The sequence below is a fragment of the Rhynchophorus ferrugineus genome, unplaced genomic scaffold, assembly GCF_030347505.1.
Source record: "Rhynchophorus ferrugineus isolate W39M unplaced genomic scaffold, kcgeb_rfMv2 rfM10, whole genome shotgun sequence".
Taxonomy (NCBI): domain Eukaryota; kingdom Metazoa; phylum Arthropoda; class Insecta; order Coleoptera; family Curculionidae; genus Rhynchophorus; species Rhynchophorus ferrugineus.
In genome coordinates this window covers 26183422-26206477 of record NW_027472589.1, presented here as the reverse complement: position 1 = coordinate 26206477, position 23056 = coordinate 26183422, and the positions used below count along the sequence as shown (strand labels likewise).

General features: G+C 33.4%; 1 protein-coding gene, 1 long non-coding RNA gene and 1 pseudogene across 3 annotated transcripts in view; 1 reads left to right on the top strand and 2 right to left on the bottom strand.

The window, feature by feature from the left end:
- LOC143203945 (uncharacterized) overlaps window positions 1–18796 on the top strand; it is a 30493-nt gene extending 11697 nt beyond the window's left edge. The window contains exons 2-3 of one of the 2 annotated variants that reach the window (XR_013007470.1): window positions 18508–18601; window positions 18656–18796. This is a non-coding gene — a long non-coding RNA (uncharacterized LOC143203945). Of the gene's footprint in view, window positions 1–50; window positions 334–18507; window positions 18602–18655 lie in introns of those variants that run through there. The other variant, XR_013007469.1, reaches the window with a different exon arrangement.
- LOC143203408 (uncharacterized) lies at window positions 4799–15668 on the bottom strand. The gene is made up of 7 exons (XM_076415528.1): window positions 15511–15668; window positions 12938–13829; window positions 12821–12881; window positions 11741–11843; window positions 7240–7314; window positions 5001–5883; window positions 4799–4940 (listed from the first exon to the last, which is right to left on the bottom strand). The coding sequence occupies exons 1-7, from the start codon at window positions 15575–15577 to the stop codon at window positions 4907–4909; spliced, it is 2115 nt and encodes a 704-aa protein (XP_076271643.1). The 5' UTR covers window positions 15578–15668; the 3' UTR covers window positions 4799–4906.
- LOC143204375 (uncharacterized) lies at window positions 11377–11476 on the bottom strand (annotated as a pseudogene).
- Window positions 18797–23056: the final 4260 nt, after the last annotated feature.

The following is a 23056-nucleotide window of genomic DNA, read 5'->3' as shown; positions in this document are numbered from 1 at the left end:
ACAGAATTGCCTCAATAAAATACCAAATCTCCTAATATTAATAACTTTAGCAGGTTCCAACTAAGCATCCTTGCTCGGCTGCGAATAGGACATAGCAGACTAACTCATGAGCATTTGTCAAAAGGAAGAGACCCTCCACAATGCGATGAATGTCAAAACAACAGAGCGTCAAGTACATCCTTCTGGACTGTAGAAAGCTTGAAGTACTCAGCCAGCAACTCGGGATGCCAAGGTCATTAGAGCAACTGGTCCAATCCAAGCATTTGGACATGTTTATCAACTTTTCAACGACCGCGGGATTGATACAGCTCCTGTGATTCTCCTCTATTGCAATTTGTATTACTTATTATTTGAACTAGAATGTCATTATTTTGTATACTTTATTTAAAAACTACATTGTAACTCGACCCTAAATAGCCCAAGAGGTTGATACTACGTATATTGGTAATGTTCATCAATCTGAAGATAAGAGAAGAATGTGGAAAGTATGTAAAAAATTGGGTCCAATTCACTTTCTTGCTGTACACCTGCTTTAGACTATTTTATTGTGAAGTATACTTTCTCTTGTTTGACTATAAATATTCCAGCTCTGATGTAAGATAATAGTTCACTATATTGCTTCGGTATTATCGAAGGTTAATAAACCCAAACTGGTGTGTTGGTATTAAGTTTTTTCTTCCTACAATCGATTTTATTCTTATCAATTGCAATTTTTCAAACACCCTAGCCCTTTCCAGTATCTGTGATATATAGTCCCTTCAATAACACAGTGATCTCACGTCATCAAAATTTATGACGTCAAAGCGTCCTAATGTAGCAGAATTAACTTTAAGTTTTGGTTCGTTTTGGCTTTGAGATATAACAAAATTCTAATCTAAATAAAATAATCAAACAAATATACTGTTATCAAATATAATTTATTCTAACATTATAATACATCTAATGCCTATATTATTGAAGCACTGGTACTATAGTTAACTATAGAATTACAGTAGTTTTCAGGCTGGAGTTGTATTTTATTATATTTATATTAAACTCTTTTCCACACCACCTATGGGGTAAAGTTCTAGACGCGTTTCTATGTAGTTTTATCCCCTGAAGGCGTAATTAACCTAATTAACAATTATGTATCCAAGTAATGTATTTTACTTTTATTAGAGAGTATATTTACCTTTTCTCTGTGATATATAGTCCGTTCAATAAAACAGTGAACTCACTTCATCATTTACATTTAGTTTTTGTTTTCTTCGTTGCAATATTTTCTTGAGAAGTGTTGAGATTTTAGGTTATTTATTGATTGATATTCTGAGATTACTTTAATAAACAGCATTATTGATTTAATGCATCTATCTAAATTTTAAAAGAGTCGATAATCGAAAAAAGAATAATACATAACAACCACTTGGTTTTTATCTTAACTGACACTTTGGTATCCAACGCCGAATTTCGTTCATTGTCCTTCGTTTTCCCCGTCTGTACACAGCATGACAACTACATAACTAAAAGTGCCTAGAAACGTAACTTTTCGTTATTGTCGTTAACACAGAAGTCTACTTTTAACAGAAGAAGAAATACTATACTTTAACAAGAAGTCCTTTTGATATTACAGTATATTTTATAATTTCTTCTATTACTTAATATGAAAATACATTGCCCCTAATTCTAAATAGAAATTCTAGTAATTTTCACCATCAACCAAAACGAACATCACATCAATTTTCCAGTTGCAACGTCCTGTTTATTACAGCGCCCTGTATCACTAAGCTGGGATATTGGAGACTCGGATAAAAACATAGAGAGAGAAAATAATGAGAAGAGATATAGCACCATTCACTAATAAATTAGATCCCTGGCACCGTTGAATAACATTTAGATAGCATAACATAAGAATAATAAGAGTACAATAAAGACATATATAAATAACATTAACATTATTTAAATGCGATATTTAGCAACTATCCAGTATATAAATATACGTAATAATTCATTTAGTTCTTGGTCTCGGTGTTGTTGCACTGCCTTGTTCTTCAGAAGGAACACATTTGTTGGTTTCAAAAAAATATGTATATCAATGTATGTTCTTTGAAAAATATTAGCACTTCAGAAGGTCTAGACTGGATCGTTTTTGGAAATTGTGGATAGAATAATCTCTGTTTCCAGGTTATCCATATTTTACTAAGCCAAGGCTAAGATAATTGTGTCTTGTTCTGGCCTAAAACTAGGCCAGGTCGAAGGCTTGACAAGGAGTTACAAGTTGGACCGGGTTATGTGGGACTGCTTCTGGGCTTGCCGATACACTAAACCGAAACCGCCTTATAGTTGACCCCTGTGGGTAACTACTGCTATTGCATTAAATTTGGGGATATGGAATCTGCCAACCAGGCAGCCGTTATTGGACACAAGTACCCGGCGAAAAACCAGATAGTGAAACTATTGATTCGCGAACTTGAGTTAACACACGATTGGATATTGTCGTATGGGGACAAAAGTTATGGCTGCAGCGACGGATGAGGTCATTTCAGCCTGAAAAAGGGGGGAGGTTAGCGGTGACGCGGTGCTAAGCTCCCAGCCTGTCAACCAGCTCGCGAACAAGGGCGTTTCCAGAAGAACTTGAGCTGAGTTGTTATTCGTGGAAGGACTGAGATGTGAAGTGCTTGATTTCTGGAGTGTCAGTCAACCGAACCGACGGTCGAACTGGAGACCTAAGTACGTGACATTATCCAGCCATAGAATTGTTGCGGTATCGATCTTAAGTTGCGAGACGCGCAGTGTGTAACCTGGATTTTCAGGGGGTTGACTACTTGCCGATTTGCAATATATACTAATTTATTTTGATTCATTTTGATGCACCCTTTTTCTGTCCAGCATTATATTTCCACATTAGCTACTTGTAACTTTTCGGTTGATTTAGCGTTGTGTCAAATAGCATTGCAGCATGAACTTTATGAAAAAAGTAATATCTGAAAATATTGCAGAACAAACTTTATTTTCTTCTAGTGATTTTTCTATCAAATTGGTAATTCTGTGAACACATTCCTCAATGAATAGTTTTATCCCTTTCAATAGAAATTTTTGTAGTTTTTCTGGTTTGGGATTCATAATTACTTCAGCCACCTTCCACGGCTGTGGTACATATTGTAGTGCAATGAAGCATTTACTAGGTAGAAATTAATGATTTTTCTTGGAAGTCCTTTCTTTTTTTTTACTTTTTTCGAGATTTCCTTTACTTTCATTCTGATTTATACATAATCAACTTTTCCATCTCAAATTTGTGTATCTGTTTTTCTAATGCCACTCCTAAGCCTATAAAATTGGTTATTCTATTAACCAGACGGCAATTAGTTGGTTTTAACATGATGTACTCAGTTAATGTCAGCACAATGTGTGAATGGTCTGAGTTTAGTTGTAGATTTTCGTAAAATATGTTTCGGATAGCAGACACACTTCTCTCTTATTTATATCAAGAATTTCTTGAATTAATAATAATTATAATGATTTAGTTTATTATAGGGCATTATTTTTCATTATCAATATCTAAGATTAGGTCGGTCTCGACCTTCATAGAGTCAAGACGTGTTTTTTCCTTCCCTAAAACGAGTCTGTATATATCAAATAAAAATACATCTATATATTTTTTTACGGTCAACTTCGGTTAACGGTTTCAAAGAACTCCCAGGTACGGGATACGGTGAAACGGCCAACCCTTAGTGAAGTAAATACGTGCTCTCAAACAAAAGACGTTCCACGTTTTCCAAAAAGGAAAAAAAGTGAAAGTTAGTTTTAATATTAGCATTTAATTATAACAATACAACATAATGGATTTGAATATATCATTGAAAGAAAACGAAGAATTAAGAACGAATAACGAGCGTCTGAACCAACAACTGTTGCAATTATCTAAGGATATGGCTGCTATCCGTTTGCAACTGCAAGGTCACACGCAAGATACACCAAAAAGGCATACTAATTATGCAGAAGACTATTACACTGATGAAGACGAACTAGCATTAGAGGTAGAGGAACAGTCTGACTGGACCGAAATAACAAACAAGAAGGATAAAAAGAGGAAGAAGTCAGAGATGACGCCTTCGCCAATCGCAAAAAGTATTATAAACATTAAAATAAAGAAGCAAGAAGACAAAATCCCTCTGCCCCCTCCGATCAAGGTAAACAATGTTGGCAATTTTAATTTATTTATATCACAAATAAAGGGAGTAGCCTCTGACCGAGTGCAGTTTAAAGCTTTGTCTAGCGATGATATTAACGCAACCCTTAGTAATGAAACGGACTATAGGAATGTAAAAAAGCATCTCATTGAGATAAAGAAAAACAATTCATTCAATAAACTCGAATCATTTATCACCACACTTATCAGTTAAAAAGATAGGTGGTATAGAGTTGTCATTAGAGGATTACCATTCACAACAAATCAAGACGATATTAAATCGGAATTACGGGCTTGCGAGCACGAAATAGTGACCGTCATGCCTATAGCGAAAAAGACAACTAGTGTAAATGGTGAAAAACAAATTAAAACTTCTCCGTTGTTCTACGTAGACATGACATAAAACGAAAATAATAAAATTATATATAACATAAATTATTTACTAGACTGTACGATAAAAGTGGAACCTCCGAAGAAAAATACTAATATACCACAATGCACAAACTGTCAAAATCTTCGACACACTAAACATATTTTCAGTAGGGAACCAATGCTGATGACACAAATAATATTATTATATATTAAAGATTAAATGAAATAAATAAACCCATTAAAATTATATTTTTCTTTATTATTATTGCTACTAGGTCTACATATGTGTGGGTTAACTAATTGTTATCATAAATATTTATAGTATATATTGTTTCCAAATGGTCGGTCAGTGCTATAAGATCTTCACTCCTAAAATATTTTTAAATAAAAATTCCCTTTGGCGCTGCAACAATAAATAAAAGTAGCATCAGTCAGTATGAATTACGGCAAATATTATACCCACCTTTTATCATAATCCAGGCCACCCATCAGATTAAAAGGATTGGTATCACATGCGCCATAGCAATAGTCATTATAAGTACTACACTGTTTACCATAATACTTATTATTCTTAATTGATTCGGCCATGTAAACGTACGACCAATCATGGGAACATATGTCCTTTATTATTTTGAATGATGGCGAGCAAGGTGGTTGTAGGGACCCGCCGTTGGGCCAGAAATCAGCGTCACCCAAGGAAAAGGCCGCTCCCAACCCTCCAGCGTTCGTGTGAATAGCCTGCACGTATTCAGCATCTCCAGGATTCAAGCGATCTTCCGGTTTATCTATAAAAAATAATGGTCCAGCCGGATCCATTCCAACAATCGTCCCTAAAGTACCGTTCAGTGCCTTGCCGGCAAATCCTGACACGTGGGCACCCAAACTGTGCCCTAGTAAAATGATATCTTTAGGAGAATACTCGAAAGTATCGATCATTCCTTTTATAAATTGGCCGACAGTTCTACCAACATTGAGGACATTCGACCTTGCGATACAGTACTCCAGGAAAGAATAACAGGACCAATCCACGGAGATGACGTTGACGTCGGCATATTCTAGCAGAGCATCTCTTATGTAAGTGTTAACGTGCGATTCGTAGTTGTTGACCCAGCCGTGTATTATGAAGACCGTAGGAATTTCGGTATTAAAACCTTTGACTGATGCAAGCAAATTACTCTGATCGTGGGTGAGTATCGTGGCGTCAATTGATGATTGAGTGTACACGTAAAATAAGATGGAGGAATCCAGGAAAACTCGAGACATGTCGGAAATTTTGCTCAGGTTACTCTTTATATCGGACAGTTTAATAAGCGTCTTGATTTCAGAAATGTTGTCGATATTTGAATCTGCAAATAAATGTGTAAAGGTAGTGGTGATGTTATATAATGTTATGAGATCAGTGATGTAAAGGAGATAAAGTACTGGCCCCAACTTTATGCGTAACACGGATGTATAGATCAATCAAATATGATTTTAATAGCTGATAGAAATGTTTAGGCACAAATGACTTTATTTTATAAAGCTTTTATGTACTTCTTCATGCCATTCTCCGTGAAACATTGAGAAAGACAACAATTGTAATTCAATACGCTTGATCGATTGTTTAGTGGATATTTCTGAAACCGAATTGTTGAGATTATATCAAGTTTCTTTACTCGAGAATAGGTCTAAGGCGTTTCGCAATCAATTTCTCAAAGATTTTAGCCATAACTGGAAATAAAAAAAAATAAAATAGGGCGGTATGATTCAACTTCACTTAGATTTTCACCGGGTTTTGCTATCATTATGTTTTCGGCAGTTTTCCATGCATCTTGTACTTAACGAAGCATTAAACAAGTTGTTCTTTGGCTTTCTTTGGGGTTTTTAAGAATCTATTCCGTAGTAAGGTTATAGCCTGGTGCTTTTTTGAAATTAAAGTGGTGCTTAATTTCCTGCGAAACTTTCCTAGAAGTAGCCTAGTTTAATTTTTTTATTTGTATAGTAAGAAAGAAATAAAATTTTAAAAAATGTATTGGCTATTTGGGAAAAAATCTAAATTATCCGTACCATAGTCAGCTACTGCCACACAAGCAGATACTAAAAACTTATATGAATCTATAGAATTTTAGTTATGGTGGTGTTTTGCAAAAAGTAATATCAACATGATACAAGTATTTTAAAATAAAGTGCTGACAAGTTTTGTTGACTCATCAGATATTACAGGAACAGTTACTCACAACAAGACTTTCTTTTTCCAACTAGTATAGAAGAAATCACAATATTCGCAACAAGACATGAGAAAAGACTTCACTTCAGTGTAAATGACGAAGTGCCGCAACTCTTGGAAAACACTGAACTAGGACGCAGACTTAAGAAAAGCTCAACCCTGTGATCTATGTAGTTATAGTCTATTCAAAGTTATTTTGTGTATACGTCATCTCAATTTGTGACTTTAACAGACCCATTCGTTTACGTGTTCGAACTAATCAGAGAGCATTGTGTCTCTTTTTAATTAAAATAAAATGAAAAGGAAAATATTGTCTGATTCTAAGACACATTTACAGATTGCGGTAGGTATTAAATTAATTATTAGCTTTGAATAAACTATAGTATTACTATATATAGTTATTCAGTAGTCATGAATTAATTTTTGAAAAAAAATATCTAATATTAAAAATAAAATCTAATTAAAAAAAACGAATTAAAACTGAAGTCAGACTTACCTGTTCTGTTGTAGACATCGGATCTGCAATAAGCAAACAGCGATGTCAAGACAATGACCAAGTGCAGCTGCATGTTTTATGTGAACCAGGAACTACGAGAGATGCACCTTTAGTCGCATTTATATTAATATTTTTATCGGAATATTTCAAAATTAGTGTGGTTGCACTTGATTTTGTGTATTGTGTAACTTTTGACGCTCTTTTATAGTAATATTTGCGTTGTTTTTATTTTTCCGTGTAATAAATTACGAAATCTTCGCAATGTTTGTCATCCTCATTGTTGTGTTAACAATTTCCCTATCTATAGAAATAGTTTTACGGTGCATGACCTGGAAAAAGCATAATTCACAGCTCGGAAGAAGAATTAATGCTGATTGATAATATATAATCTATTAAAACCTAACTAGTAATCGCTCAGTGGGCGAAATTCGAATGTAATTTATGTCTGGCTTGGTTTGTACAACTCCCTACCCGAATTTCAATAAAAATAAACTTAGAAAACTTTATTTTAAATTAACTTCAAATTATGACAATATTTTAAAGCCATTTTTTAAAATTATTTAACTCTTGACATGTATAAAACATGGGCTGAAAAGTCTCGTGCGTACAAAGAAAACGCATTTCTTTTATTCAAATTAGCTTTATTCATTAACGTAACCTCCATCAAGAGTCACACAATCATTCCAACGCCACTCGAACATTCGAACACGACTTTTATAGAACGATTTATCTTTTGCCTCAAAATAAGTCTTAGTTTCAGCGATAACCTCTTCATTCGAGCGGAATTTCTTGGCGATGAGCATTATTTTAATGTCTGCCAACAGCCAGTAGTCTCTCATAACCTAATCTGGCGAATACGGTGGATGTGGGGGCAACTTGTAGTTCAATTCATGTAGTTTTGTCATTGTTTTGATTGACTTGTGACTCGGTGCGTTGTCTTAATGAAACAATTTTTTTATTTGCCATATGCGGTCGTTTCTTTGCAATTTCAGCTTTGCAAACGCTCCAATACTACTATACAATATTCCATGTAGATATACAATATTCCATCCATTATACGGATTCATGTTTCATCCATTTTCACATTCGACGCAAAAATTCCGGTTTGTTACGTTTTTAACTGGCCAAGCACTGCTCAGAATTATCACCACGTTCTTGTTTTTGGTCAACAATGAGCAAACGCGGCACCCATTTTGATCAGAGTTTTCTCATTATGAAATGCAATATGCAATATAAATCGAACACGCCCTTTCGATATCTTCACGATGTTAGCTAACTCATGCAACTTCACTTTTGGATCATTCAGAACGATTTTTTCAAATGTTTTCTGATGTTACCACCTAATTTGTATGTCCATTGCATTCTGCACCATCAGTGTCTCTACGATCACGGTTGAAGTCAGCATCTTAATGTTTCATTGTTGTTTGTCATAGAGCGGAGTCCTTATAACACGTTTCAGGCCATTGCTTCGCTCGAATGGTATTTTTTCCCATCAAGAAGCAGTGTAAAATTAAAACAAGAATTTGTTTTTGATCCATTGTTTTACAAATAACAAAAGTAGGGTCTCTTAACTATAACTCACAAACTTATGAGTAAAATATCATGAAATTTTAACAGGTTTCTTTTGAAGGCTAGTATTAACTGAATATGCGGCGAATGCAATAAAACTAAATCTCGGATGTGTGGCCCGGGAATTTTCAGTCCATGTGCTATATATATGACTTGACACGACAACTAAATTGTAAATATTAGATAAGTGCATATACATATTCTAACGTACGTGTTCTTCGTAACATTTTTTAACTTCATAATGGAACTGATTGAGGAACACTGATACAGCATGTATTGGCCAAATGGTTTTCAACGCCGTCTTCAAGTTTTCCCAGCTTTCTGACTACATGATGATACCGTGTCGAAAGAACGACGCTGGTTTGGCTGCAATCCAGTAATCAGTCATCGCATTTCTCCGGCATTTTGAATCTGTGTCTCAGAAATGTGTGTGAATTTCAAATATCAAGGTATACTGAAAGCCGTTCTTTCAGTATAGCTTCTCATAAATGAGCATTAACAGTTTCTACACCAATATTTAAAACAATCACCATCTTTAGGTAAAACTTTTACAAATTGGTCAAATTACACTTTTTGAGGCTAATGGAAAGGGTATCATCTGCCATTGTTTTTTTTTACCAATGATGATCCCTCATTCTGCTTCCCACTTAACAGGTCAATTGAAAAGTCTCCGGCCTGACATGTAGATGGCACTACTAGAACTAAATCCAAATTTTTTAGTTAGCTAACCCTCAAAAGATGCGTGTATAAATTTGACAGCTGTCGGATCATTAGTTTTTGAATTACAGCATTTTGAGTGAAGCAACTTTTGTTATTGTGAAAAAAAATGGATAAAAAGGAATTTTGCGTGTTGATAAAATATTGCTTTTTGAAGGGAAAAAATACGTTGAAGCCAAAACTTGGCTTGATGCCAAGTTTCCGGACATTGCCCCAGGAAAATCAACCATCAAGGATTGGTATGATAAGTTTAGCCGCGAAGAAATAAGCACCGAAGACGCGCAAGGTGAACGCAGTGGACGCCCAAAAGAGCTTGTTACAGACGAAAACATTTGATTGACCACAAAATGATTTTGAATAACCGTAAATTGAAATTGAATAAAATAGCAGACACTCTAAAGATATCAACTGAATGTATACATCATATAATTCACGAATATTTGGGTATGAGAAAGCTCTGTGCAAAGTGGGCTCCGCACGAGCTCTCTTGCGACCAAAGTAACGACTACTTGATAATTTGAAGCAGTGTTTGAAGATGATCAATCGTAATAAATCTGAGTTTTTGCATCGATATGTGACAATGGATGAAACATGGCCCCATCATTTCACTCCGAAGTCCAATCGACAGTCATCCGAGTGGACTGCACACGATGAACCCGCTCCAAAGCGTGGGAAAATGCAACAGTCGACTGGCAAGGTTATGGCGTCTGCATTTTGAGATACGCATGGAATAATTTTCATTGACTACCTTGAAAATGTAAGGCACATATACAGCGACTATTACATAGCGTTATTAGACCATTTGAAGGACGAAATCACCAAAAAACGGCCGCATTTGAAGGAAAAGAAAGTGCTGCTTCACCAAGACTATACACCGTGTCACAAGTCAGTGAAAACGGTGGAAAAAATCCGTCCATCCGCCGTATTCTCCAGATCTGGCCCCCAGTAACTATTTCCTGTTCTGAAATCTCAAGAGATCGCTCGCTGGGAAGAAATTTTCGCCGAATGGTGATCGCCGAAAATGGTATCGAAAAGGGAAATGCACCCTTGAAGGGAATTATGCTGAATAAAAAAAACTAGTTTTGCCAAAGAAAATTACTATGGTAGACCGGGGACTTTTCAATTGACCTGTTACCTATAATACAAGAAATTTTTGTAATTCCCTTTTATTAAACAATAAGCATAATGACAACTTCCCAACGCATATAATCATAGCTAGTAGTAGGCATAATTAATATTATGTATTAATTTGATGTAAAATTATGTTTAAGTTGAGATTTACAATAGCAGGCGATCCATCAATTCTCAATACTTTGGCCCTGTCTTCATTAAATCCGAAGTTCTATAGCTCTGCAGAACAAATGATATCCTGAAAGATGATATAAGCTCCAACATGTGTATCAATTAATATAACGCTATCATTAGCGAATATCATATCATATATATAAATCGATATATTTTATTAAAAGTATTACGTTTATGCAAACTTTATTAAATACATTAATAAATAAAATATATTTACTATTTTATTATTTTAAAATAGAGAAAAAACTTATTCATCACAAATAATTTAATTAAATATAAGACTATAAAAATATAAGAATATAGAAATATAAAAATATGACAAAACAAAAAAAAATTAACGTATTAGTTACAAATAGTAAGTAAGTATTATAGGTATTAATTATTAAGGCACTGGTAGAACTCTTTCTTCACTTCCCACAACTTATTATTCTCCATCAGGCTCCATTTGAGCTGATCTAATTATCTAAAGAGCAGAGTAGTGGAGGATTTCAAATCTGTGCTTCAGAAGAAGAAGTTTTCCAGTAGGGACTCTTCGCTTTTCCCCTCAAAGCAATATGCTCTTAGATTTTCTATGCCGTCCTTGTCCATGCTAATCCTCTCTGTATCATTCCAATATTAGCATATATACTCATCAAAGCCGACGTACCAGCGGTACAAATTCTGTATTCATATTCACAATAAGAATTGAATTTTCTAGCATAAAATAGGTTATTCCCGATTGATTCGGCCATGACACTGTACGCCATCAAATGGGAACAAATATCAACAACGATAGAAAGTAGAGGGCACCCCATTTGTCAAGATCCCCCTTTTGGCCCGAAATCGATATTTCCTATAGAAAAATTGACTCCAAATATGAATGAATTTATGTGAGTGATTTGGACATATTTAGCAACGTTGATATACAAACGAGTAATGTTCTCTCTCTCGAAAAACAACGGCCCAGGTGGATCTAAACCTAAGATCGTTCCTAAAATACCGTTTCTTGCCAGCGAAGCCTGCTTCGTGAGCCCCTAAGTTATGTCCAACAACAATAATCGATAATGTCATCAACTAAGTAGCTATAATTCACCATTATTGAATTTATGTATACGATAAAAACAGTGCGATGGTACGAAAGGTGTTTTTTTGATTGCCGATCTTACTTAGTCTTAGTCATAACTTCATCAGTTGCGAATATCAAAGTACAACGAAAACTTTTCTTTCAGTTAGTTTCTTTCGTAAATGAAAAAGTTTTCTGCGAAAATATTTAAAACCATCTTTAGGCAAAACTTTTACAAATTGTTCCACTAAAGCCAATATTATGTGTAATGATGGTAGGGAATCATTTGGGGTTTAACGTAGTTTTATGGAAAGTGTATTTTTGCTGGGTATTTTTACGTACCATCTTTGTTGGGTCAATGATGATCCCTTGCTCTACTGTGCAGTTTATATGCAATACAAAGAAACTTTATAAATCTCTTTTATTGAACAAAGAGCATAAAGACAACTTTTCAAGAGGTAGATTTTAGTATTGATTATATTTTTTCTCCATACACACCATCCTAGAGAAGCAAAAGGGTCTTTAGTTTGACCAATTGTGCTTATTAACTTCAGTAGTACATGACCCATTTTTCTCTTGTGTTACTGATCTCAAATACCTAAACTAACCTACTCTAACTGAACCCTGTTGAGATTTACATTAGCAGGCGATGCATCAGTTGCCAGAACCAACATATGTATCAGCGTATATATCACTTATCATCAGCGAACATCACATCGATCAAGGTGTTTGTAGAATTATAATGAATGGTATGATTGTTTTTAAGACATGTCTGTTCATTAGGCAACCAATGCATCGAAATAAATGAAAATATTTTATTAAAATTAGTAGCTTTATGCAAACTTTATTAAATACATTAATAAATAAAATATATTTACTATCTTATTATTTTATATTAGTAGAAAAAAACTTTCATTCGTTCATCGTTCATCTAAAATAACTTAATTAAATATCTTCTAATCCATATGGTGAGCACAAATTTGTCTTTAAGTAGAAATCGCCACTGAGACTGAAACAAAAACACCAATGTTATCGATCTCATTAATAAAATTACTTGACTTTCACCTTATGTTCAAGTTTAAACCGCCCATCAAAGCCGACGTACCAGCGGAACAATTTCCGCTTTCATATTCACCATAAGAACTGCACTTTCTAGCATAAAACAGGTTGTTCCCGATTGATTCGGCCATGAACCTGTAAGCCATCAAATGGGAACAAATATCAACAACGATAGGAAGCTGAGAGCATCCCGGTTGCCAACATCCCCCGTTGGGCCAGAAATCGATGGTTCCTATAGGAAAATTGACTCCAAATAAGAACGAATTCGTGTGAATGGCTTGGACATATTTGGCATCGTTGATATACAATCGAGTGTTTTCGTCTTTCTCGAAAAACAACGGCCCAGCTGGATCTAAACCTAGGATGGTCCCTAAAGTACCGTTCAGTTCCTTTCCAGCGAAGCCTGCTACGTGAGCACCTAAACTGTGTCCAATAAGGATAATATCGTCAGCTGAATAAGTGTACTTTGCCATCATTGAATTTATGAACAGTGCCACAGTTTTGCCGACTTTAGGAACTGTCAGTCTTGACAAAGAGTATAATAGATAAGAGTACCGGGACCAATCCACCGATATTATATTGAAGCTCTTGTCAAGAGCCAAAAGAGCTGCTCTTATAATTGTATTCACTTCTGATTTGTAATAGTTCAACCAACCGTGTATGATAAAGACAGTCCGGAGATTACTGTCGAATCCAGCCACGTAACTGAGTCGGTTACTTTGGTCGTACCTAAGTTTAGTGCCGTCAGTAGAGTTCTTAGTATATACATAAAATGATATGTCCGAATCGTCATATAAAATGAATCCTTGAGAGAGCTCATAGGTTAAATTCAATAGGGTGAGTTGCTCGGTCAGATTCTTCAGAGCGATGAGTTCATTGAGCTGTTCATCAGTTATATCTGTAAACAAATGTATCACTATATATAATAACTTTTGTTTTATGAAAATCATCTACATGGTATTTACTAATACTGTGAATAAATTTTAAGATATATAGAATGTGGCAACAAATCATTTATAAATTGTTTAGCTCTCTGAAAGGTATTTGAGAGTTTGAGCTCGGTTTTCTTGTAATTTGTCTCTAAACTTGTTTGTCTTCTAAGGTGTTACGTCCAAGTGTTATACAGAAATCATAACTTTCAAATAATTGACACCATCACCTTAAATTTCTAAAAGGGTTTGGTGTTCTTCGACAGAGAAGTTCTTCAAGTTAAACAACAAAAGTAATGATTGTCGAAGATGCAATTTTTGGAATTAATTATTGTTTTTATTACAAATTAATTTGCAATTAATTTATTACTACGGTTCTGTTGTACTTTCATTAATACACAAGCAAGACGAGTAGGGTAATTAATACATCACTATGTATTTCCGAAATTAAAATAAAACAAATTAACTAAAAACTACTTAAGCTAAAGTTAAAAAATACACATTTACACTAAACAAGTTCGTGTGGTTTAATTCGCTGCAACCTTCTGATTTCCTGCGTGTTGTCCAGCAGCTGTATTGCTATGATTTAGCAACCTTATTTCGAGTTTTAAGGCGAAATCTTGGATCACTTCGTGAATCCACTTGATTTCGAGGTCATCGTACAGCTCCTCATCGGTTATATAGCGATAAGTACTGGCATCTAATCGTAGAACTTTGTTTTGGTTGCTTTGGATTACGAGTTGGTTTGGTGGTCCAAATAGGTTTAATGATTGACTGATAAACCAATGTTTTGATTTTGTGTCATGTTAAGAGTATCTTCCGTCGAACCAGTACAGTTGCTTGACTTTGAGTATAATCTGATCTGCTTTTTGTCTAACATAATGTATACAGTTTAACCTACCATCGGGATATATTCCGATGATCTGTCAAGTGATACATTTAGGTCTTTGTCATTTCGCCGCAACGTAAAATTAACATGGACAGATTTGGAGCTATTAAGCTGTATTTTCCGGTCTCTAGTCCATTTGAAGATTTTGTTGGCCGTTACTTGTGCTTTTTCTATAGCCTTAGAGAGAGGTACATCTCTTGCCATGATAACTGTGTCATTCGCAAATGTTCCAAGTACTGTTTCTTTTATAGATATAGAAGCAGTCCCAAGACTTTACCCTGTGGAACCCTAGCCGCAATAGGTTTAAGTTTTAAGTGCAGTAATGCCTCTACAGGTAAAACTCTTTTTCTAAGATATGATTCCAGCATTAGACAATAATACCGTGCCAGCAATTTGCTCATTTTGTATATTAATCCCAAATTCCATACCCGGTCAAAAGCTTGTGAGACAAAATTTTCAAAAAAAATCAATTTTAAAATCAATCTCGCAGAGGTAACGTGCAATTTGACTTCCTGTAGTGAGGTTTGCAGGTTCTATGTCAATAATCCTTAATCAGTTGATACCCTTAAAGTCTCATTCAAGCAAAAAAAACTAGATATGTCACTGACACCTTGTTTCATTTTACTTATTGATTCGCACACAATGAAAATAATTAATCCCTTAAAATTAATTCACAGTTAATATGTACGTTTTATGTATTCATTGATTCGTATAAGTTGTTTATTGCTATCCATCAAAAAAATAGAACTAAAATAACTTACCAAAGATGTCGTCGCATTTGATTGTACCAAATAACAATATCAAAACAAACGCTATACGAAAAGCCATTTCTTTCTGCTCTGTTTCTGACTCTACCTCTGGTCTGTTACTGTGGAGAACTCAATCTTGATCATGTTTTTATTATATTCTTATCAACGCATATACAAAGTTTATTTAGTTTTATATTTTATCGGTATTTAACATATGATGTTTTTGAAATTAAGATGCATAACAAAAATGTTAGCACAAACATAATCATTCAACAATGCATAATGTCTCGTCAAAAATATATATTATTCGCATAAATAAAATCACATAAACAAAATAATCCTATACAAATTTATACTGCTTATATAAAGTATATAATTCTAACATTATAAGAACTGTGAAATAATTTCAATTATAATTCTTCCGTAAATTCAAAATGTGTTTGTGAAACTATGAAAAAATATTAAAAATATGTAATATCTTATACTCAGTTAAACATCAATTAACATATCAATCAAGTCTTGTCGGGCATGCAGAGGTACCTTTTTTCCCAAGGAGAGTTTCTTTTATATTTTAAAGTCTCCTTTTTACCAACGATCAACAAGTGTTGCTATTTATACTTTGATCATTGATTTGACAATACCAAGTGTTATTATGGTGAGTACAGGCATGAACGAAGCGAACGGTAGTGTATATTAAAAATCATCGTAGTCCGGCGGCTACTTTCGGAACTATTCGTATATTCGTCGGCGCAATCTACTTGCCGCAAACCAAAATGCTAAAAGTCGATATGGTCAAATTTACCGTTGGGTTATTTGCCTTATGGATGTAATTTAATTTAGACAAATCATTTATTTAACAAGACTTTCTGATATTAACTTTTATATTTTGCCTTGAAACAAAAAATAATAATAGATTAGATAGGCTTTTTACTATTTAGTACAATATATATTTCTTGCTTTATATTTGGCAACACGCAAGCTGCTGCAAGCTAAGCGTTCATCATAAGAAATGGTGATAAACGGTATTGCTCTGAGTTAATGTTGGACATTTATTTGTTTAACTATTAAGGCGTTTGATAGTTTTTTTTTATAAGTTATATGGTGATGTTCCTTTTTACTTAAAAAGAAGCCCTTTTAGTTGAACATTTCATGGTTTTAACAGGATTACAAATACGAAGAGTCAAAGGTAGGTTTAGTTTAAGTTGTTACACATAGAATAAATTAATTAAATGACTTAAATTTTGCAGTGAAAGTAAATTAATATGTCAAGTTTGTAAAATGACATACTTAGCAGCAAGAGAAAGAAATATTTCACTAGGAGCTTGCTGCACAACTAAAGCCGATGACAAGAAGGATCATCTGCCTTCTATGTGTCCCCGATTTAATGATTTTAGTATCCGTACATACTGAATCTAGGCAGCATCATTGCCGGATCCATAATATAATAGATATTAAACAATCTAATCTATATTTTAAGAATTCGTAAAGCTTTGAAAGTTGAAAGCCACAGGACGATAAAGAACAAAAATATTGCTTAAAGAATTTCTCAGAAAACAAGAAGTCAAGAAGCTTATATACCAATGTATAAAGAGTTATCATCAAGGTATTATTTTCCACAAAACTGTAGATGTGATTATTATCTTACGAATAAATTTTAAGCCGGGTACGATAAGTCAAAAAGAGTTATGGGCAAATAGTTAATTTGGGCCTCTCTATATAAGTTTTTTTTTGTTAAGAATGTTATAAGACTCAATATTGAAGCAAATACAAGTAGCCAATATGAATCCCAGAATAATATTCGGCAATTGAATTTTGTCCAGGTAATAGGGAATTATATATTTAAGTAATTTCAATTAATCGTCCAATTTATAGGCATTGCAGAAGTGCAGGAAAGGATTGTGCTTTCTACAACTGTATGATTTGTTGGTAAGGAAGAGTAATCGGGCAAAATACCAAAGAGAAAAATAGGACTAAGAAGAAATAAAAGAAAATAGTTGAAATGTATATATACTATAAAAAAACACAAAATATTAATTATATACACAAAATGGTGGTGGTTTTTTAGTGGGTACGCCCTTTTTCCATGAAATATATTATTGCCTTTATTTGGAAAAACATTGTATTGCAACTTTTATTGTATTGTAATTAATTAGTAATTAGTGTGAAAAGTATAAAGGACTGTATCTGCAATAGAGTTGTTATAAAATTTTATTTATTTATAATACATTTGTATTGCATATTCAAATATGTGGTAATTTAGTAAATAGTTTATGGTATAGCTAAGGTTCATTGTTTTATATCCTCTAATTTATAATATAAAATTAATATTAAATTTTGAAATATATAATTTAATATGACATAAAAATTTAGTATTATGCTGTATTTTTCTGTTTACCTCCTCCAAAATGTTTCGTAAATTAATGTCATGTTCTTACGGTTTTTTAAGGTAATTTTTACTATATATACATATGTATGGTATATATAGCTTAATATAAAGCGTATGAACATTACTCTTTATTTTAATAACTAATACAGAGTATATTTTACTCCTCGAAGACGAACACTATGCCGATACCAGAAGTTTGGTTATAGATAAGACACAGTTCTACTCGTGACGTCCCAAGCAATACTGAGAATATTCAAATATCTCAACACTAGGGACGCGCGCGCCGTCGCAGTATAATCAATCTACCAGACCACGATGATTTTTAATGTATCCTGCGAACGGTTCGGGGTCTACGCAAGTCCATGCGCGAAGATTCGGCATGCATTCGGCGAATATCTCTCCGTTCGCTGTGAGCGAAATCAACTCGTGGCACGTTCGGTTCCTCTTGGATAGTTTCGGTCACCAAAAATCATTTTACGGTTTTCATCGTTTAAATTTTCAAGAATTATATAAACAGGTATGAATTTGTATTTACTGTATGGTGTATGAATATATTATAGAAATGTTATTACTATTTTGAAGGTGATGTGAACTATTTGTTAACTGTGTTTAAATTATTTCAGACACATTGGCTAAGTAGTATGAAAAATTAAACCTGACCAGTAAAAGATGATTTGGGTGGAAGAGCCACAGTCCTTATAAGAGGATATTATGCTAGTATCTTTTCAAATTATAAAGTTAAAAAGAAACTTACTAACGAGCACATTTCAGACATATCTTGGAGAAAACTAAGGAGTAACACCTTCAAACCGCAGTGATGATATCTGCTGTCTAAAGAATAATATAGATAAATTACTTTTTTCTAAAGTTACTGTATTTAATGAGTTTTAGTTTATCTTTTAGGTCGAAAATATGCCACTATTTAGGAAAAGAAGCTAAAAACCGATTGTTGAGTGTAGTGCTATTAATGGGTGAATGAATAGTATGATGAATTAAATAAAATTAGTAGTAATATGATATTGTTGTATTTTTTCAACCTTTCTTCAATTGCTATTTCTAGTATTTACATAACTTTCAAATATGTTCATATATAAGCAATAATATATTGAAAAATAATGTTCCAACAACCCTTGATAAACTTAATTTTCTATATTCTTCCATATTTGACAAGCTCTCTGCTATGGAAAGTATCAATAAATGTAATTCCCTTCAATGAAAAATAAGAAAAACAAATATTGTTCTGACGCATTTTTGACCATTTGCAATATAGAAATTCAAGTTAAATATTATTTCAGATTTCATAACAAGATTCTTGTAAGTAAAATATAAATATTTTAATTTTTCACGTTTTTCATAAGGTTTTTATATAATTATATGGATTATTATTAATAATTAATAGATATTAAACATATATTTCGAAACATCTTTATAGTAATAGGTAAATTACAAGGACAAATAGAGTTATTCTCTCAAAACCAAATCTTATCTCATTCAAAATCCTGCCAATCTTTCCCACTTTCGCTCAAATGTGTTGGCGCCATTCGCGGCTCCAAGAACTAAGTTCTGTTCAAGCGCTAAAAGTTATGCAGCGAACACTGGAATTAAGCAAGGTACATGCGCAGTACGACTTTGCACCAATTTTGAAACCTGGGTACGAATGTTCGCCGAATACAGTTCTGTTCATGCACATTTGCAATTTCCTTTCGAAATTCGGCCCGTAAATCACTAGACTAAATCTGATAACCATAACCTTCCTTGGAACGTTTTTTCCGAAATTCCACCAGGTAAGTGACAATATAAATAATTCTAATTATAATACAATCATATCGCACAAGCACCAATAACAATAAATAAAACACTCATTACACATAGAAACAACGCTAAGTATCTCGAAATACATCTTGATACAAAATTTCGCTGAATGGAACTTTTAAAAAAGAAAAGGAATGAACTGGAGTTAAAATATATATTGGTCAGTTGGAAGAAAATATCAGTATAATAAATTGCTATTATACGAGCAATTATTGAACAATTATATTGCCGTACTCAATTCAATTATCGAGATTTTCCGCGAAAAGTAATATAAATACAAAAATTACTTTTTTTACCTTTACTGGACGATACTGGATTTTATAAAACAAACAAAAATGCTTGACGTATGAATAGACATGGCATCATGGGGAAATATTGATAGAATCTGGTCAAGATGTAATAGATTTACTAATGTACAAAGTATGTCTTTTCACACAAATGAATGAGCAGAGGCTGATTCAAATGGAACGTATTTATATTAGAAAAAGAGGCAACATAACACATCTACACCACTAAGTGGTACAAAGAGTGACAAAGAGAGATTATTCTATATTATTTAAATTTTGATTTGTGTGAAAAGACAGACTTTGTACATCAGTAAATTTATTACATCTTGGACTTTTCACATATATGCTTTCAATGTTTCATCAATTTCCCCATCAGTCCAGATTTTATCAATATTTCCCTATGATGCCACGTCTATTCATACATCAAGCATTTTTGTTTGTTTTATAAAATCCAGTATCATCCAGTAAAAGTAAAAAAAAGTAATTTTTACATTCGGCAAATCTACGACAATTTAAGTTTCTTTCTAAACATGAGAATGGTGTCTCTCCTCATGTTTCCTTGCAATTTTCTTGATTTCCTGAGTGACAGTCGGTAACTGAAGGTCTCGGTGTAAGTATTCAGTGTAGTATTTGGATGCACCTACGGTACTTCTCCGGATTTTGTTTTGGAAAACTTGTATTTAAATTACTTTTCGCAGAAAATCTCTATTATTGAATTGAGTACGTCAATGTAATGTTCAATAATTGCTCGTATATAAGATATAAGACAATGAACCTTAGCTATGCCATAAACTATTTACTAAATTACCACATATTTGAAAATGCAATACAAATGTATTATAAATAAATAAAATTTTATAACAACTCTATTGCAGATACAGTCCTTTATACTTCTCACACTAATTACCAATTAATTACAATACAATAAAAGTTGTAATAGAATTTTTTTCCAAATAAAGGACTTAAGTACCTAAAAACTCAATGACGTTAATATTTTGTGTTTTTTTATAGTATACATACATTTCAACTATTTTCTTTTATTTCTTCTTACTCCTATTTTTCTCTTTGGTATTTTGCCAGATTACTCTTCCTTACCAACAAATCATACAGTTGTAGAAAGCACAATCCTTTCCTGCACTTCTGCAATGCCTATAAATTGGACGATTAATTGAAATTACTTAAATATATAATTCCCTATTACCTGGACAAAATTCAATTGCCGAATATTATTCTGGGATTCATATTGGCTACTTGTATTTGCTTCAATATTGAGTCTTATAACATTCTTAACAAAAAAAAACTTATATAGAGAGGCCCAAATTAACTATTTGCCCATAACTCTTTTTGACTTATCGTACCCGGCTTAAAATTTATTCGTAAGATAATAATCACATCTACAGTTTTATGGAAAATAATACCTTGATGATAACTCTTTATACATTGGTATATAAGCTTCTTGACTTCTTGTTTTCTGAGAAATTCTTTAAGCAATATTTCTGTTTTTTATCGTCCTGTGGCTTTCAACTTTCAAAGCTTTACGAATTCTTAAAATATAGATTAGATTGTTTAATATCTATTATATTATGGATCCGGCAATGATGCTGCCTAGATTCAGTATGTACGGATACTAAAATCATTAAATCGGGGACACATAGAAGGCAGATGATCCTTCTTGTCATCGGCTTTAGTTGTGCAGAATTTTTCGTTCTCTTGCTATTAAGTAAGTCATATTACAAACTTGACATATTAATTTACTTTCACAGCAAAATTTAGGTCATTTAATTAATTTATCCTATTTGTAACAGCTGAAACTAAACCTACCTTTGACTCTCCATGAGTAATTTAATAACTCTCCATTTGTAATCCCGTTAAAACTCTGAATTGTTCAACTAAAAGGGCTTCTTTTTAAGTAAAAAGGAACATCACAATATAACTTTAAAAAAGAACTATCAAACGCTTTAATAGTTAGTTTTTGATTTCGTTCCACTTCCATTTGTACATACTCTGGGCTCGTGGTATTATTTTCACCATCACTAAATCGTTCATAAGTACTTAAAGGAAAGTTTAAATGTATCACAAAAATGTCCCACATGACAACGATCATAAATCTGTTTCATGTTTAACCCAACCAGTTTAGGATTTTTTATGTTTTCTACTCATTTCTTAAAAATTAACCTTTTTTAACCAAAAACAATGATGAATTTCCTCACTATCTGTGCATCCGGGCACACAACACTTCCTAGAACGGGAATGCATTTCAACGACCGACTTGTATATAGTAATAAAATAAAATGATAATTGAATGTATAAACGTTATAAAAAGCTAACCACATTGTTTTCAGTATAGAGCACATTGAAAATGGCGCGCATAATAAGCAAACCATAGAACGAAATGAACCAATCAAATTCCGTCGCGGTCATATCCCAGTTGCTGGTGGTTCTATTACGATAACACTAGATGTAAAAAGTTATGAATTAACTGAGAAAAGCCGTATCTACATAAAAACCGAAGCGAAATATTTATGGCCATTAAGTTTTGTTGTGTATCTGGTGGGATCAGCAAGGTGTAGCTGTTACGAGCTGCTAAAATGGTAAGTTAAATACTGACGTCAATTGAATATATTTTTACAAAAAGATATCGAGTAACAGACGCAAAATCATTCTTTTACATAATAACGTTCGTCAGCGCGTTTTTTATTCAAAATTTGCTTTATTCATCAACGTAACCTCCATCAAGAACCACATAATCATTCCAGCGCCGCTCTAACATTTCACTACCACTTCTGTAGAACGATTTATCTATTGCTTCAAAATAGACAGCGTCAGTTTCAGCGATAACCTCTTTATTCGAGCGAAATTTTTTACCGGTGAACATATTTTTGGGGTCTGCGAACAGTCAGTAGTCGCTGGGAGCTAAATCTGGCGAACACACCGTGTATGTGGAAACTATTCGAAATGCAATTCATGTAGTCTTGCTCCAATGAGAATATGTAATATTCACTGTTGATTGTATTTCCTTTCTCAAGATAGTCGATGAATACATCACGCACATTCCAAAATACCGAGGTCATAA

Coding starts and splice junctions, on each gene's coding strand:
- LOC143203408 (XM_076415528.1), bottom strand. CDS start 15,577: ATGGCTTTTCGTATAGCGTTTGTTTTGATATTGTTATTTGGTACAATC. Junction 13,830..15,510: donor CAAATGCGACGACATCTTTG/GTAAGTTATTTT, acceptor ATTTGTTTACAG/ATATAACTGATGAACAGCTC. Junction 11,844..12,820: donor CATATGGATTAGAAGATATT/TAATTAAGTTAT, acceptor GACATAACTTAG/GGGCTCACGAAGCAGGCTTC.